General features: G+C 40.8%; 6 protein-coding genes across 8 annotated transcripts in view; 2 read left to right on the plus strand and 4 right to left on the minus strand.

The window, feature by feature from the left end:
* The window catches only part of dpr6 (defective proboscis extension response 6), a 93,614-nt gene extending 84,294 nt beyond the window's left edge, over window positions 1–9,320 (minus strand). Inside the window, exon 1 of one of the 2 annotated variants that reach the window (XM_089468799.1) lies at window positions 8,163–9,320. The gene's annotated coding sequence lies outside the window, so the exon portion shown is untranslated. The remainder of the gene's footprint in view (window positions 1–8,162) is intronic. The other variant, XM_089468802.1, reaches the window with a different exon arrangement.
* A 366-nt stretch (window positions 9,321–9,686) lies between these two features.
* vnc (GNAT family N-acetyltransferase vnc) lies at window positions 9,687–10,441 on the minus strand. The gene has a single exon (XM_018006532.2). It carries the CDS (start codon window positions 10,439–10,441, stop codon window positions 9,851–9,853), a length of 591 nt encoding a protein of 196 aa, XP_017862021.1. The 3' UTR covers window positions 9,687–9,850.
* Window positions 10,442–10,511: 70 nt separating this feature from the next.
* On the minus strand, window positions 10,512–11,414 carry LOC108613226 (uncharacterized). 2 transcript variants are annotated; one of them, XM_089468805.1, is made up of 3 exons: window positions 11,300–11,414; window positions 10,734–10,874; window positions 10,512–10,654 (listed from the first exon to the last, which is right to left on the minus strand). In XM_089468805.1, the coding sequence occupies exons 2-3, from the start codon at window positions 10,810–10,812 to the stop codon at window positions 10,512–10,514; spliced, it is 222 nt and encodes a 73-aa protein (XP_089324931.1). In that variant the 5' UTR covers window positions 10,813–10,874; window positions 11,300–11,414. The 2 variants fall into 2 exon arrangements, with proteins under 2 accessions (XP_089324931.1, XP_089324932.1); XM_089468806.1 differs by lacking the exon at window positions 11,300–11,414 and adding an exon at window positions 10,940–11,074.
* A 68-nt stretch (window positions 11,415–11,482) lies between these two features.
* LOC149269079 (uncharacterized) lies at window positions 11,483–12,256 on the plus strand. The gene has a single exon (XM_089468803.1). It carries the CDS (start codon window positions 11,483–11,485, stop codon window positions 12,194–12,196), a length of 714 nt encoding a protein of 237 aa, XP_089324929.1. The 3' UTR covers window positions 12,197–12,256.
* Dronc (Death regulator Nedd2-like caspase) lies at window positions 12,220–14,453 on the minus strand. Its single transcript, XM_018005144.2, has 2 exons — window positions 13,351–14,453; window positions 12,220–13,293 (listed from the first exon to the last, which is right to left on the minus strand). The coding sequence occupies exons 1-2, from the start codon at window positions 13,822–13,824 to the stop codon at window positions 12,412–12,414; spliced, it is 1,356 nt and encodes a 451-aa protein (XP_017860633.2). The 5' UTR covers window positions 13,825–14,453; the 3' UTR covers window positions 12,220–12,411.
* A 66-nt stretch (window positions 14,454–14,519) lies between these two features.
* On the plus strand, window positions 14,520–15,471 carry LOC108613227 (uncharacterized). Its single transcript, XM_089468804.1, has 4 exons — window positions 14,520–14,779; window positions 14,845–15,059; window positions 15,116–15,205; window positions 15,258–15,471. The coding sequence occupies exons 1-4, from the start codon at window positions 14,599–14,601 to the stop codon at window positions 15,396–15,398; spliced, it is 627 nt and encodes a 208-aa protein (XP_089324930.1). The 5' UTR covers window positions 14,520–14,598; the 3' UTR covers window positions 15,399–15,471.
* The last annotated feature ends 2,125 nt before the right edge of the window (window positions 15,472–17,596 follow it).

Below are 17,596 nucleotides of genomic sequence, written 5' to 3' on the forward strand. Positions count from 1 at the left end.
TTGCCTCTCACGCCCACTACTTGAATTGGCATAAAGCACGCCTACGATGCGTTCAATTAACTGTTCAATTATAAACGGCTTTAAAAAGTGCTTACTTAACTGCCATTTAGAAGCTTTTGGCCAAAAGCAACAACAATAAGGGGCCACTGTTTAATTCTGGGGCATTTGGGCACAGTTTATGGCATTTTGAAGGCACGGCGCATGCAATGAAAAGTTTTTACTAAACGAATTTGTGTTGCACGCCCAACAGGCAGCATGCGGCTGGCGGCTGGCGGCAGGAGGCGGGAGGCAGTCGCCACTACATGGCTCGAACAGAGCCAATTTGCTGCGGGCACCCTTCGCGGCCAAAATACAACGCCCCCAAAGTGGCCACCACGCCCCCGCCGCAAAAATGTAGCAACTTTTGACGTTTGGTCCGTCAAAGTTTTTGGAAAAGTGCGCAGCTACAAACAAGTGACAACAAGCTTTGTCAAAATATATGTATGCCTGTGTGTATGTGCGAGTATATGTGTGTATGTATATGTGATTAAATCAGTGCCAAACAAGTGCATTAAAAAAGTTATAAAAAACATATATACGCATATAAAGAGCAACTGAAATTGCATTAATTTCGGTGCCTTGTTTGCATTTAGTTTTAGGTGTTTATTTTCTTGTGACACCCACACACACACACGCACATGTAATGCCAATTTATTACAGTTGAGTGTGTCAACGTTTCGGGTAACGAGAGCGCAAACAAAATGCAAATGAATTTTGAGCTAATAAAATGCAGTTACAAAACTTTTGCCCAATTCGAACAGAATAAAAATTTACCACAGGCAGCGCTCGCATCAAAAGACAAGCCTGAAACGGGTATGTTTACAGTATAAACTTTACACTGCAACACACATGCACACACGCACGCACACAGACACACGAGCTGAGCTGTCTATATGTGTGTGGGTCAGCCGTGCCGCATAAATTAAGGCGCTCGCGTTGATATTTGCCGCGCTCTCGCGATGCAATGAAATTCGTCGCTTGCATTTCCAGCTGGTTTTTCCCAGTTTACACTAAAGCTTTTCAGCTTTATTTACGTTTTTCTTTTTTTTTTTCTCTCTTGTATGTTTTCTTGATGATGCTGTTGTTGTTTGCTCTGCAGCTGACTGCTGGAAAATGTTGCGGTTAATTAAGTGTATCACAGCAGTCGGTGCCGAGTTGAGGAATTTTATGAAAATTGTTTTTACGTTTTAATAAATTGAATCAAGCATGTGGCATGAAAACATAGAGTTGCATGCGGCACTCCCAAGGAATCTAGCTCGAAAAGTTTGTTCAAGTTGCTATTACGATGTAGTTGAGGAAGTGTAGATAAGCTTACTGAATGTTGACGAAGGTAAAAGGAAGGGGTATTTATACCTGTGATACTGTGAGTGAGATTTGTAAGCCTTAAGCATAGATACTGTTAGCCAAAGCTTAGTTTTGCATTTGAAAAGCTTGAAGTTAGTTGAAGAAGTTAGAAAAGTTTTTCGCACAACTATTGAGGTGTAAAGAGGGTTACTAAAACAAGAAAAATGAATGAGATCAGGTTAGATTTAAGTAGACTTAACATGGGCTAGTTAGAAGTAAACATTCAAGTATATATAATCATTGTGAAAATATTTAATTAATCATACGTAATATATATACAATATAAAACACATCTGTCATATACCAAGCTAGATCTGTTAGCTATTTAGCTAGAAAATAAACCATATACATATATAAATAGAACTTTTTCTTAAGTGCTGGCCAACTGCCAAGCAGGCGCTGATAAACGTGTAATTAAATCCAATGGGATAATTATATCAACTGGCCTATAGAGCTCTCGCTCACGTTAGTCGCCCGCATCAGAGATTCAGATCTGCTGAAAATAACAAGATTAGGCATACTTTATGCATACTTGAAGCAGAGAAGCTTCAAGCTTGACCCATTTATTGGCAGCTCGGGCATGGCTAACAGCCTCGAGGCTCGAGCCTCGGGCGCTATTATGTTCGTCTACATGTCCAAGTTGTTGTCGTTGTTGTTGTCGTTGTCATTCGCATTGTTGTTGCTGCTGCTGTTGTCAATTGTGGGCTGGGCTGGCAGTCTGTACTTATTCAGAGATTCATCTCGAATCTGGCCATTAATTCACGCTCATTGTGCGCCTACTTCGACAGCTACACGGCGGCATTTGTTTTGTTTGCTTCTATTTTGCATTGTCAGGCAAAGTGTTGCTTGGCTCAATGTAAAGTCAGGACCCTTGTCGATGTTATCGGCATGACACTCCCTATGAGTGTCTATCTCCCTCTCTCTGTCACTCTACCTCCTGCTCCCTCTACTATCTCGCACTAAGACAAAGCATGTTCTAGCAAAGATGCGCCCGCTCCTCCTCGAGCATTTGCACCCAGCTTGACTTTTTTAATATGCTAGATATTTGCGCCTGTTATCATTCGATGCGGGCTCACACCCATCGCCCGTTTCCCATCTCCCACCTCCCAGTCCACCTCACCAGTTGTTGCTGTTGTTATTCATGTCGTCATTTCCTATTGTCGCCCGTTGCTGTAATTGTTGTTGCCATTCTGGTTTGGCCCCGTCGCTCTAGATGCGCGCCCAGCAACTTGTTTTCATTTTACGCTTCCCTGAAGCTTTTCACTACCAGCTCACTCTGAATGTGTCCTGCTACGGCTGCTCTCTGGCACTGGCTGCGGCTCCTGTCTCTGTCATTTTGTACAATTTTGCGCTCTGATTTTTAAACATAATCCAAAGCTGCTGCTGCTGCCTCTGCCTCTGCCTCTGCCGCTGCCGCTGCCTCTGCGCCCCGCCAAGTCACGCGATATCACGAAATCCGCTTTGGCGGAAATCTAATTGCGCATCGTGGCGTCTATGCCAGCTATCCCGCCAGTGAGCCACCAGCCACCAGCCACCAGCCACCAGCCGCCAGGCACGCCCCCCGACACGCCTGCTCCCTGGAGCTGCTCCACCCCGCTGACTATGACCGTAGGCAGATTTTAACATAATGCTTTTTTAAATGCAAAGTTACAAATGCGCCTCCACTTTTCCTGTGTATTAGCACATTTTATGGCAGCAGGCGACATTAGCATAAAGCCCGAGCGCACACACAAAAGCACCCAAAATGAAATAAAAATACATTATAAAAGAATATTTATATATGCACACACACAAACATACATACATATACGGACAATATATATATCTTTGATATTTAAATAAATATAAAATTGTGGTCATATTGACATTTGACTTTGGTCCGTGTGGCTGGCCGCTGGTTGGTAAAGTGCTTTCTTTTAATTAATATCAATATTATGGCAGCACAACAAAGTCACACACACCCACACACACACAAAGAGAGACTCACACTAATGCTGATGCATTTTGGCCACTATTTAACCATAATCAAATAGACGTCAATATTGGTCAGCACCCAAGCCGCAGTGACAGTACCTGTCACACACACACACACACACGCACACCTGTTCCTAGTCTAATAATCCACATTCAGTTATTTACACTAGCACAAAGTTTTGCTCGCCGAAACCATAAAACCAAAATGAAAACTAAATTTTAATTAACTGCTGCAACGCGCAAACAGTTTCACCCGTCGCCTAATTGAAATTGTTGACCCACCGCGGCCCAGTGGGCGTGGCAATGCGGCTCACACTGTTTGTCCAACAAATTGAGTCAAAAGACCGAAACGAATTGATGTCCGCGCCGTTGGAGCTGAACGAGATTACTTTATAAAAAAAAAAAAAAAAAAAAAAAAAAAAAAAAAAACTAAAAATAACTGTTGTCGCCGCACACTTTGCTCAACATATTCATTCGTTTCCCAGACTCGGCTCTTTGGCTCTATTTCTTGATTTTTGGTTTTCATACGCAGCGCACGCGGCGTATGCGCAATATCGCAAATTGGACATTTGATTTGGCTGCCATGGCGCCGATTGCCTTTGACAGTGCCAGCCGCAGAGCCCGCAAATAGTTTTGCCGCTCGACTTGGTGCCAGAGACTCCTTCGGCTGCGCTTGCCACCATTTTCCCCTTTGCAAAATTGTTGAAAAGCAAAAAGGAACAGCAGGAGCTCAAGCTGCAAAAAAAATATGAGAAAAGGTTCAACGCGGCGTATGCGTGATATTTTTTTTTCCTTTCTCTTCAGTTTCCATTTACGTTGTTTAAATTTGCGAAAGACGCGCTTTTTGTTGTTGCTGTCTGTGCGCTTATCGTTGTTGTTGTTGTTGTCGTTGTATTTGTTGTAGGGCACTGCCAAAAGGCAAACGGCAGCCGGCTTGATGATATGCGGGTCATATGATGTCCCACCATATGCAGTGCCTAGACACCTAGGGGCTATGTACACTGAGCGAAATTGTTGACACAAAGCAATCAATGCTTGTTTTATATATTTGAAATATTACCGTAATATGTATTTTCAATTGGGCATATATGATTCGAGTTAAGAGAGAGGTAAAGATATCTCGAATATGAAAAAGATTATCAGATTACAAAATTTTAAATGTGTAGTAAAGACATGGAAATCATAAGAACTACTATTTAATTAAATATCCTATCTTAGCTAAATAATATTATATACAGGACGTTGGACTGAAATTAACTGAAAGAGACTTTTCAACTCGGAGACTTGAGAACATAAAAATAGAAAGAAAACTCTAAGAGTGAGAGAGAGAAATATCGAATTTATTGCTAGTGCAGATTAGACGCATATAGATATATACTCTATATAAACAACCTACAATGCTGGCTGCTTCTACAACTTAAAGCAATTAGTACTAGATATACTTCAATCAATTATCAAAAGCTTCATTTCCAGCTTCATCTTTTTGTCTTGATTCACACGCATTAACTAAATGGCCAACAGGTTTTTTATTTTAAGTATATATGATACAAGTCTCAACAATTTCTTGCAGTGTCTTTTGGGATAACGGTAACTATAACGGCAACGATAAGCAAAAGGGCTCAGCGAGCGACAAGCGACTTGTTTATTTTTGCGCCCATTTTTTGTCACACTTTCGTCTCGCTCTAAGTATCTGTGAGTGTGTGTGTGAGTGGGTGTGTGTATGTCTATTAAAGAAACATCTGGCAGCAGAAACTCTCTAAGCCACGCCCCAGGGCAACAGCTTCCATTTTAAGGCAGCAGCAACAATTGTGCGAGTCTCTGCCTGGATCACATTTCATTTTTTTTTTTTTTTTTTTTTTCGAAAAGACAAATGCAAACAAATGTTGGCGTCTTATTAATGGGCGTGGTCAGCTGCATTGAGGCAACATCAAAAATTAGCGTGCCTAAGCCTTAATTTTGCCAAAGAATGGGCCCCAGCAAGGAGAGAGTGCTCCATTGTTCCCATGTCCCATTTCCTCCTTTTCTGGCTTCGTTTTCATTCTGGAGTTGGCCACTTGAACCCGGTCGAGCCTTTGTTCAAACAAACCGTAAGTCACCGCCGCAAAGGCAGCCGGAAGCGGGTCCACTAAAGGCTGCTGGCGAACAGAAGCAAGGCAAAGCATTGGGCGGCAGTGCCTACTTGAAAATTCGGTTAACTGAAGCTTGGCCAAATGCGGCTCCCCCTTGCGCCTTTTGTTGCCCTCTGTGCGCGTTGCGTTGAATGCGTTTAAACACTTTCGACAGTTTTTTCTCAATATTTTCGGGCGAACCTTCACTTTAAATTAACATAATTTGTATTTCACTTGACTTTTCTTTGTGTCCGTGTGTCTGTGAGTGTGAGAGTGTGTTTGTGAGCTGAACCTCTTTCGATTTTAATAGAATGTAACGCGCTTTTGTTTGCTGATTATTATAAGTTTTCTTATTTTATTATTATTTTTTTTTTTTTGTACTTTTATTTCCTGTCCCTTTTTATTGGCAGCAATTCAATGGTGAACCTGGGTCCGCGCATTAACCCAAATGGCTGCAATTCAAAGTAATTGGAGGAGCAGGATCAGCCGGCTGCTATGGATGACACTTGAAAACTTCAACTCCCCAAGCGACGTGGCTTTCATTGTATGTATGCGAGTGTGTGTGTGTGTTGGGGAAACATTTTTGGATTTATTCATTTGAAACTTACACAAAACTCGAAATCATAAATCTTTTTAATTTCATTGATCAACTTTTGGCGTGTTTTTTGCTCGGGCCGAGTAAACTTTTGCCTGGGCGCAAAGTTTTCACACTTCGATTCCCGCAGGACAAAATCCGCTTGACATTTAAATCGATTGGTAGATAAATATTGGACGTAAAGTCCAATTCATCGCTGCGAAATTATGTTGCTAAACTTATCGCAAAACTTCAACTTCAGCTGCTGTCCTCCGCCCCTTTATTTCTTATTTATTTAATGAATAAGCACTTTCGACTTTCCCCTAAAACTAATCGCCTCATAAACAAGCCGCAAGTTGCAATAAAAAGCGAACGCTTTTTAATGGACATTTCATGTCGTTGTCTATTTATTGTTACTTTTTTTTCTTCTTCTTATTTGCTGTTCCAGGCGGAAAGTTCTAATTCATAAATACACGTCCTTCGATGAAAACCAACAACAGCAGCAACAGCAAATAGTGTGGGTTCAGCAATTTAATGCGGTCTATTGCTTCCGGTCGCTGATTTTGATTTCGATTTTGAGTTCGATTCATAGAACGCAACGTAAGCAACAAAAATTGACATGAGCGCTTGTCAGGGATTGACTTCAAAATAAATGTACGAAACATTTGCCACTTCCTGATATTGTTTTCTGCCAGTTCGCTGGTATCTAAAGAAGTAGCCCAAGCTTGGGAAAACTTTTACGTTGTCTTATTTTTACAATAGTAGAGCTCATCGACTTAAGCTCTTCTTATGTCAGCCACTAGTTGCTGTGGTTGCCCTGGATATAGAATAGCTATACATCTATATACATATATATCTAGTTATTGGCTATGGCTAATATAGCTTGAGACTGAATTCAGTTATCAGTTGGTCAACTCATCTACCTCGATCACTTCTGAGTCTTATATGCCTGAGTAACACTTCCTCAACGGCTAAATAAAGCCCATATTAATCATCTTTTACTTTCCCTTATTTCCTTGCATTTAGAATAACGTTTATCTGTTGATCCTTATTGTCTTACCCATAAATCATATTTAATGCGCTATATCTGTGTAATTGAGATGACTTTGGACTACATTAGCATGCATTATATATTCAGCTGCTGGCATTTCATCAATTTAATTCCGACTCGCGCTTTTAAAATATGCAATTTTCACACAAAAGGGAATATGTGTGGGCCTTTTTTTTTATTATTATTTTTCCCCTCGGCTTGGCTAGCTGAATGCATTGACTGGAAATTAATTATGCGGCAAGCTGATTTTTGCCAGCCAGTCGAAGAACTAGAGGCTGATCCTAGCCATTGCCAATACGGCCGCAGCTGACCCAGTTGTTTAATTGAATTGAAGCCATAAACACTCAAAGCGAAAAGCAAAAAGGCTGGGGCCGAGCAGGGCAGGGCAGGGCGGGCTAGGACAGACCGAGACCGAGACCGAGTGGAAAATGAAAAATTGCAGCGCCAGGATGACGACGTAGAGGACGAGGCTGATGATGATGCCGACTAGCTAAATAACTTTAATTAGAGTTGCGCGTGCGATGGGCATCAATTCGTCATGCGGGCGGCGCTCGATGAAATCGGAAGCGGAAGCGGAATCCGCCTGGCCGGCCATTTTCCCCAAAGAGTTTGAACTGCTTTGCCAGCCCTGGAAATTTGATCAACATGACAGAAACAAGCGGGCAAACATACGCTTGCCAAGTAAAAGTTGTTGACATCCTCTCTGGGCCAACACGTACTACTAGGCCAACAGAGAGTACTAAACACTTGAAGCAGCAAAGGAGGAAGGGGAAGGGGAAGAGGAAAGGGAAGAGGCAGTGCCAAGCAAATGTTTGCTTAAAAATGATGTGACGGCTGACGCTGCGACTGACAGACGCAGCTAAACTCCTGTTGACAGTGACAAAGACCATAATGAGGACAATCATGATAATGATGATGGCGATGGCGCTGACGATGATGATGATTATGACTATGAGCTGTGGGGGCGTGGCATAGTGCGAGGCAGTGTCAGCATTCGGCATTATGCCGTTGACAAATGTCATTACACTCGCTGCTGAAGTTTGCTTTGAAGTGAAGGCGGCTTCTGACTTACCTAAAGAGCGACCCAGAGACCGAGAGAGCGGGACAGCAGTCGGTTATTGTTATGCCTCGAGTCACGCGAGTCGTTGGCCTCAGTCATTGACAAATGTGGCAGAAGTTTTCTTTTTGCCTTATGCTTTCTTTATTTTTTATTTTTTTGCTACTTTTTGTTGCACTTTCCTTTTGGCTTTTTGTCTCACTCGCGAATTGGCCCAGTTTGTCTTTGCGTTGCCACACATATATAAATACATATGAAGATCTATGCATAAGTGTGCATGTGTATGTGTGCAACTGTGTTTTTACACCACTCTCAGTTGAATGTGTGTGTGTGTGCGTCTATCCGTAGGCTATTTTGGCGCACTTGTCTGACGCTTTTGTCTGGCCAGCGTCTTCTCCCTCTCTCTCTCTCTTTCTCTCTCCCACTGACTTTCACACACCAACAGTCAGTCAGTCACACACACGCGAGCACTTGAGAGCTTTTAACAAGTATTAGTGCTGTTAGTTAGTGGATGCGGCGAAATTAGGCAGACAGTGTTGGGGGCTCACTTACACACGAACTTTTGACCCCGTTTGTGCAACAGCAACAGCAACAGCAACTACAATAACAATAACAGCTGCTTTCGAGTCCCTTTTTTGTCTCACAACATCTCCTCACTTTGGCATTTCACACTGCACTTTGCCGCAAAGTGGGCGCCGCTTCACTGATACACACATATACAAGAGCGCGTGGCTGTGTGTGTATGTGTGTGTTGCGTCTTTGAAGTTAGCATACTTTACATATTTTGCCGCCTGCTGATAGCTTATTGATTAAAGCGTATTCCACATTAAATTCACATCAGTTCAATTTAATATTCGCACGCTCAGTGAATCAACATATTTACATTCGCAGCACTTTTCAATACTTTTATTCAAGCAGCGTGGCTGGCAAATTATAATTTGTTTGATAAATGCTTTATAAACACTTTTGCAACGCACGTTCTGTTCGACGTTAGGAATGGATACAGCTGTCTCAAAGGTACCGTTACCCGTGACCGTGACGTTACTGCTCAGCCAGCGCCTCACGAACTAACGTCGCTTACGTCGAGCGCATGAAGCCGAAGCTATGGCGGCGGCAGCAGCAACAGCAGCAGCGCTTGCAGCAGCAGCATCACTTTGACGTTTGACAACACACAGCTGTGATTGGATGGGAACAGCTCTCGCAGCGGCAAGGAAATTCTCTCACTTGTTTTGCTTTGGCGCCAAGCCTGTGCACGTGCCAGGCCTCAAACAGCTGTTGCGGCTGGCCGCCTCAGCGCTCGCGCTGTTGCCTCTCACTTCCACAAAGTACCACAATATGGGGATATTTGAAAGCTCCTCGCATTATTATAGCACTGGAAACAGCTGGGAACAGTTGCGAATAAGCCCAACAAATGTAGGAAAAGGTGCAATCCATAAAGTTTTGGCGCGAAAATCGGCGCCGCTCAAGGAAAACTTCGAAGAAACTTAAAAATAAATCTGGGATTTTCCACATGATTAGAGGTAAGACATAGATAGAATATATGTTTCGTCATTTCCGTTTAATTTAACTGCGCTTTATGTGTTATTTATTACATAAATACAAAAACCTAATCGCACAAAAATGCAAAACTATAAAAACGCATCCTACATGCACATCCTTATTACTGCTTTCTATGTAAGTATTTCATTTGTATCTCCCGTCTCTCAGCAGCAATGACCATCATGTCCACTGTGATTGTGTGCGCCTCTGTGTGAGTGTTTGCTGTGATCATGCGCCGACACCTCGTCGCCTCCGTCCTTGCTCTTGGGCTTGCCGTCGTCCTCCGCCAGCTCACGCAGATCGCGGCGCATGGCGTAGGCATCCTCTCCATCCGCATAGTATTTCGGCTCAACCTCGATGATCTTGAACTTAAGCGAGTTTGTGTAGAGATTGAGGGCCGCGCGATTGCTCTTGCGAACGTGCAGCGAAACGTACTGAGCATTGAAGCACTCGACCATGGCCTGTGAGGCCTGGTTCATTAGTTTCTGGGCAAGGCCGAGACGGCGATAGGAACGCTTAACCGCCAGCGAGGTAATATGTCCATGTTTACTCTCCTCTCCGGGCTCCGGCTCCTCCATCTTGGCCAGCACATAACCGACAATGTTGCCCTTGTCGTCCTCTGCCACATAGCTCAACTGAGGCCATGTCAAGCCATGGTAGAAATAGTATTTCATTTGATAGTTCTCCGGCAAGCAAAGCAGATTGCAATGCTGCATGGTCATGAGGTCTTCGGGCTTGGCGCAGCGGATGTTCATCTTCGATCCAAACTATGTTTGTTTATGTATGTAAATGAGTCTGTTTGTGAGCGCGTGTGTGTATGTGTGCTTAGTCACGTCGCGCTTTACGTGCTCGAACGTTTTGATTTTGCTCTCCACCAACCAGCTGCGGTTCCTCCAGCTCCTCTTGTCCCAACAGCTCACGCACCAGACGAAATTTGGATAGAAACGCCTTCCAAATCAAAAACCAGCCTGAAACACAAAACAATTAATTCAAAAATATAATATAAGCACAAAGTTTAATCCCAGAGTTCAGTTTCCGCCGCCTTACCCAACAAAATAATAGCAGCTACAATACTAACGGAAGCTAATATTGTGAATATGAACGCCAGACCCGTTTGAATGGACATGCTAAATATCACAAAGGATCACAGTCTTTGACTTTGGAAATCGCTTGCGCACATTTAGTCAGCTAACATATAAATAAAAAAGAATTTTTTCACGTTTCCGCTTCGATTGAATAAAATAAATACTCGCTTCCAAATACAAAACAGCTGTCAGTTTATGTTTTCCAACACTGCACCCAGGGGTGCTCACGCTGACTCCTCATACAGTATTGAAATTCCCATTGGAATATATAAATGTGAAATATCTAAACCAGTGCCAATTACACATCAAATTTCATTTAACTAACATAAATGATGAGATTATTGGATTACTGATATATTGAGTTAAGTATTTTGGTGTGTGCAGCTAATTTGATTTGCGCCCAGTCACATGGAATAGCCTGAGTACGTACTCCCTTACGTTGCATCTACTTAACGGTGCTGCTGACAATAAGTACTCACTTTCAAATGCAGCTATTACAATATTATGTTAATTTATATTTATATTCACCTTGATATTGTTGATATATTAAAGTTTTCGCGGAGCACGCACACTTTTCCTCACTTGCTATACACCGGCACTAACTAGTGTTGAGAACTGCCCAATTCGCAATCGAGAAACAGCTGTTCACAGAAAATAAGTTGGCAGCACGTTTTTTAAATATAGACAATATTAAGAAATAAACAAAGCAAAATGCAGGAATTTAGTGCGAAACGCGATGCACTCTTTGCCTGTCTCGATGATGCCAGCAAAGAGTTGAAGGGCACGGCCCTAGATCAAAGTAAATTGAAGCCGTACACAGTCGTCGCACTGGAGAAGGCCAAAAATAGGAACCCGGTAATGAATTATCGGCAGGGTCGCAGCATCGAAGCTGGGAATGAAGTTGAGGATGGGAAGCTGCGCCGCATGCGAGGCAAGGAGAGCATTTTCAAGAAGCCAGAGCTACCTATCGGGCGATGTTTGAAGCCGCGTAAGACACCAGACTATCAAGTCAATCCACACAAATGGAAGAAATATTCACTCTCCGATGTCGACATATCCGATCAGACTAACGCAGCGGCCGCATTGTCCTTTCTAAGGCAAATGGATGCACAGCGAGATGCCGACTCGGATGGCACTGACGACATGGATGAGACAGGCACACGAACAACGTCCAAGATTGAGTTCAAAAAGACCAGCAAATTGAATCGCAATCTCAAGCAGCTGAAGGAAAGCGAAGTGGATGATGTAGAGCTGGACAAGCCACAGCTGCGCGGCTCCAAGCTGGTGATGCCCGAATATGTGATTGGCCAGAAGTCCACCAAGAAGCCAAAGAAACAACACAGCTCAAGTCAACCAAGTCAACGTGCTGCTGGCAAACTACAGCTGTCCCATTTAGAAGAACTGGATGAATATGATGAAACTTAAGTGTTAATATAAACTAGATATAGTTATACAAAATATAGTTTGTATTTATAAAAAAAATAATACATGGAGTATATAGTACTGGCAAACACGGAGGGGACAATAGAACATTAATATACAATTTAAAAAATTACACATATTGAGACGACAAGTATAAATGCAATTCAGTCGAATGGGAATGCTTCCATTTGTGCTCGTCAATTGGTATAGAGAGTAATCTAGTCGGTGAAGAAGCCCGGATTGAAGTAGAGCTTCTTATTGAAGCCCAGGTTGTCGAAGGCGCCCGTCTGCAAGTGGCCATGCCTGGTGCGCATGTTGCCCACCAACGCCTGCGTCTTCTTCAGAATGTCCTCCAACGAGGTGTCGTGTGCATGCTCGGCCATCGTATCACAGAACATTTGAATATACCAGCTGCCTCTATCAGGATCCCGATGGGTCTGGAAGCCGGGCATTGTGGCATAGCACACCAAAATATCCGATAGTGTTGGCACATTGTCAAAAGGCATGCCGTCAGTTTGGACGCGCAAGCTCGTCATCCTCATGTTCAATGAATGGTTTAAATACTTTCCATGATCCGGAGTCTCGCCACGACAAAATGGAAACATTAGCACCTTGGGCTTGTGTAGCAAATGGGGACAACTTCCAGGCTGGAAGTGATTGATGATTGTTTTCACATTGCACACAGAGTTATCGCTAAAGATCACTTTGTCCACATCTTCGATGCGCTCGCCGTGCGTCATCAGCACCATGACAAAGCACTCTGTATCGCGCACATAATCCGAGCTAGTTAGTTCGTAGAGCGTTTTGAAGAACTGTATTTGATTGAGATTCTTGTAATGGAACGTCGTGAATCCAATTTCACGGAAGATGTGAATCAACGATTCACTGTCTACATCTGCACCATTTCGTTTTTTCTCGGGATCCGGGAAGTCAATGATGTTCACTATGAAGAGAACGCCGCGATTTTGCTTCGACTTCATGGTGTATGCGCCCAGCACATTGTCAGTGTGAATCCGAGTAGACTTGATGACCTGGCGATTTTGGCCACTCAATTCCCCAACAAAGGGCTGCAAGGGACCATCTGCATCATTATGCAAAACCTGCAAAGGAAATTTAGTTAGCATACAAATCCGAGTGTTGAAAGCGAAGCTACTTACGATTGGCTTACTAACACTTGGCTGATCATCGGGCGGTTCACTGACTCGATTGTCAACAATATCCGTGGATTTGTTGGAATGCGCACGACTCAACGATACGAATTCATTGTTCGGTGGGTCGATCTCTTCTAGTATACGCAATGCTTCAATGTACTTCAAACTCCTAAGAATAGCCTTCAGCTCTGCATAGGCAGTGGGTCCACGCTTTGTAATCTTCTCAAAGTACTTTCGGCTCCGATCTAGCTGCACCTGCTCCTCACTCTGATGTGGTCCCATAAACTGCAGAGCCTCAATGTTGCGGCGCATCACGGGCGAGAGTAGACCTCTGCGAACGGTTTCCGTCATTATAACATTGTAGTCGGTAATTCTGATAAGTTTCTCTATGTTTTTCTTAATGTGCTGGCGGTGCTTCTGCTGCATGCCAAGCTCCCGCTCTTGCACTTGATCGACCTCTCGCTCTCTCACTTCCTCCATGCTGTGCAACGATCTTTCTATATATGGAGCCTCGAGTTCGAGGACGTTAATTCTATTTTCGGTTCGTTTCGTTTCGTTTTGTTTGTTGAGCGCAATGCGGACGCAGCGTAACAGGCAGTGATAATGGCAATGACAATGACAATGGCAATATCAATAGAGATGGATATGGAATTGGAAATGGAAATGGTTGACGAAATGAGTCACTTTAACTGGCTTCGCTTCACGTTGACTTCTTTTGTTCTCTTGCAAAAGTTGATCCTTATTTTTTCAAAAGCAAATTATTCAATTTATTATTGCACTTGGTGGCCAAACTATAAAATTAGCTAAGTCTTATGCTTTTTGATAAGATTTCATTTGAAACAAAGGGAGTTAATCATCCAACTTTGCTGGCAGTGGCTGCAGGCAGTGCAATCGCGCGTCCGCTCACTCTCGCTCGTATTCTAACACTGTTCGCTGTTTGCGAATCACACTGTGCAACAAAACGCATAAACCAAACTGAGTAATTCATTGTGGCCAAATTTGAGTTGAATCTGTGCATAATTTGCAAGCGTATGCCTATTATGGTCACTTCTATAATAATTGATTTTAATTTAAAAATATTTAGGAATATGTAAAACATACATAATCAGCTTTAATTCTCCACAACATTTATTAGAATATTGGTATTTAGTGATACTGTGATGCAGCGACCAGGGCTGCATAAACGAGTGGGCAGTTCCAATGCGCAACAGCTGTTCGGCGTGCAAACATAAGTGAATTTTATAATTCTATAAGATGGATCAGAATATACCCATTAAAACGGACACTGATGATTCAATCACAAAGAAATCGAACAATATCGTTCCAAATTATCTCAAACGCATCGTATTCGACTATTTACAAAAGCATGGCTGTACGCATGACAATTTAGTGGCCGTTGCGAGGGCAAGGCGAAAAAATCAGGAGCGTGCGATAGGTAAAAAATCGAGCATTTGCGTCGTGTTCAGCTGAGTAATGAAATTATTATATGTATGTATATAGAGTATATATGCCACGCCTACAAGGATGCTGAGGTGCGTGTGAATCATGAATGTGATTCGGTTAGCCTAAGCCACATAAATCAATGGCTAGAGGTGTTAAACAATGCGGAATTGTCTAAACTGTGCGAATACGAAGCAGCAGCCGTGATGAATAGCATAGTGCGCACGGAGGTGCAACCAAAGCCGGCTCAACTGGGTGGCATCGACATGAGGCAAGTTGCATAGCCAGCTTATGGGTACATAAATATTTATGTTGACTTAATTTCAGTGAGGTATACGGCTTTCTTGAGAATGCTCTAACTGGACAGACACGGAAGGGATTGGGCGAAGCTAGCGAAGCGTTTCTTGCACGGGAAATTGAGGTAAAGAACCCGTATGCACTTTTATTTCATGTCAGTAATGCCTTGTTTGCAGCTGCTCATTGAAGAGGCCAACAATGATCATTCCGATAATGTTGTGCGGAGCATGGGACAGAAGCTGAACGATCGGCAGGAGTATAACTATGAGGCGGAGCCAAACAAATGCAGCTTGGATCCATTGTTTTTAGATGAATAACTTAAGAATTGTACAAAAAATGATAGTCAAACACATTTATATCCACACATATTTATTAAACATTTAAATTCAATTGTTTGTCGAGTTAAATTGTACGCGTACATTTTGTCACAATCCTTAAAACTGTTAAAGTTGCTCAATCTCAATCTCAATCCTACTTAGGTGTATAGACTGCCTGCATCTTGTATATGTCTTTTCCCATAGTACGTATTTGTTAGATAATTAATACATACATACATAATTTAAGTACATTTCTATGTATAAATAGTTGTTAGCACATTTAAAATCTAAGTTAAAGGGCTTACGAAGTTTCACACAATTTACTTGAAGTAGTCTATATGAAAGAGTATGTATATATATAAGTATTTAAATTTGGCTTTAATTTATAATTTCATCTTTTTCGGTTTTATTATTTATTGTGCATGATTGTTTTCAAGAGTTGTTCTCGCAAGAGTAATGCCAAAATGTATTGCATAGTCTAAGTATAGAATAGAGTTTAGAGTATTGTTTAAAACGTTAACAGGCATAAAAAGAGTTGAGTGCTATTTGCATCTCTCATAGCATCACAAATAGATCACAAGAGACAGAGTTGATTTGATACGCCATTGGTTTTGGGTTTTCCTTTTTTCTTTTCTTTTACAATAGGTGTTACACATATATAAAAACTGAAGTGTTCATACATACATACAATCGGAGATACATACATATATAAATACTCATTTAATATTACAATTATTTAGTTTTTTTGTGTGTTTTCTTTTTCTCTTTTGTTAATAATACAATATAATAATATAATTCTTAAATGTTCAGTCCAGTTTGAGCTTTTTGGTTTTCCCCTCTCTTATTTTTTGTTGTTTACATAAGTTTTAATTAAAATTAATTTAATCTATAATATATTTATACACTAGAAAATAATATCAGATATGCTTTGTTATAGAACCCCAAATAATTTGAATATAAATCATAGACAAAAATAATTTGATGCCTGTTTGATTGTTTGCTGGAGTCATTTCATTATATTTAACAAATTAACAAAAAACAACAACAACAACAACATAAACTTGTCACATATATATATATATATATATATATACATATATATATCAATATATATATATATATATACATATATATTGACTCAACTTTCATACATAAAGTAAGAGCGTCAATAGAATTTTGATTGTCCCGTTCGTGTTGTTCTGCTGAATGACAGATCATATATACATACATATATATATATATTTGTATATACATATATGCATATATATTTGCTAAAAAACTACTACAACAATAATAATTATTTGATTTTCAATATTGTGTTTAGAGTGCTTGTTCGTCAAATTATATTTATATATATTTATACATATATATACTATTACAAATTGACTTTCAGAATCTCATGTAATACGAGTTAAAACTTAATTTCTTTTGGTAACGTCTTTGTATTTACCTTAGTAGTAGTTTTCTAAACATTTTTTAGGGTTAGATATGGATGATACTTGGTCTAGAAACATTGTTTAAAAGTTTATTTTATGATCAACTGGTTAATGTATTCGTTATGAAATCAAAAATATGAATTTTAACAGAGCGATATATCGATATATGTATATGTTAATAATTTTGTGCCATAGAGTTCTTTGGTATTATCTGCTCTTAAGTAGGTACGCTATAGGTACATGATTTCTTTTATATATATAGGTAAATAGTAGTATATACATATATAAATATGCAACTCTTTCAAATGCTATTCATGAAAAATAAAATTTTATTTGACCGAATAGATTTATAGTTGGATTAGTTGAGAAATGACATTCCCGATATTCTAATTGAGTTCATATAGAAATGTCTTAGCCATGAGTAGATATGTATATTTTATATGAACTTTAAATAATTCGAAAAATATTGGTATATGATTTTGTTTGTATATGATAATTATCGTTTATATTTATAGTTAGGGTATTAAGTAGTCGACATGTAGCTAGATTTTGATATATATTTTTGTAGCGTTCAGATTGATTGCATTTAGCGTTTGTATTAGTTGTGTGTTGTTTTTGTATTTGTATTTGTATTTTTTGTTGTGTTTGTTGTTGTGATTTTGGGATTGTGTTCAACACATTTCTGGGTTCATCTAAATACACAAAAATTGTTTCCATATGCTTTGTAGTTGTTTCTTGTTTGCTCTCTAATAACATTTAAAT

This window comes from Drosophila arizonae, chromosome 4 (assembly GCF_054131065.1).
Source record: "Drosophila arizonae isolate 15081-1271.41 chromosome 4, UAZ_ARI_1.0, whole genome shotgun sequence".
NCBI lineage: Eukaryota > Metazoa > Arthropoda > Insecta > Diptera > Drosophilidae > Drosophila > Drosophila arizonae.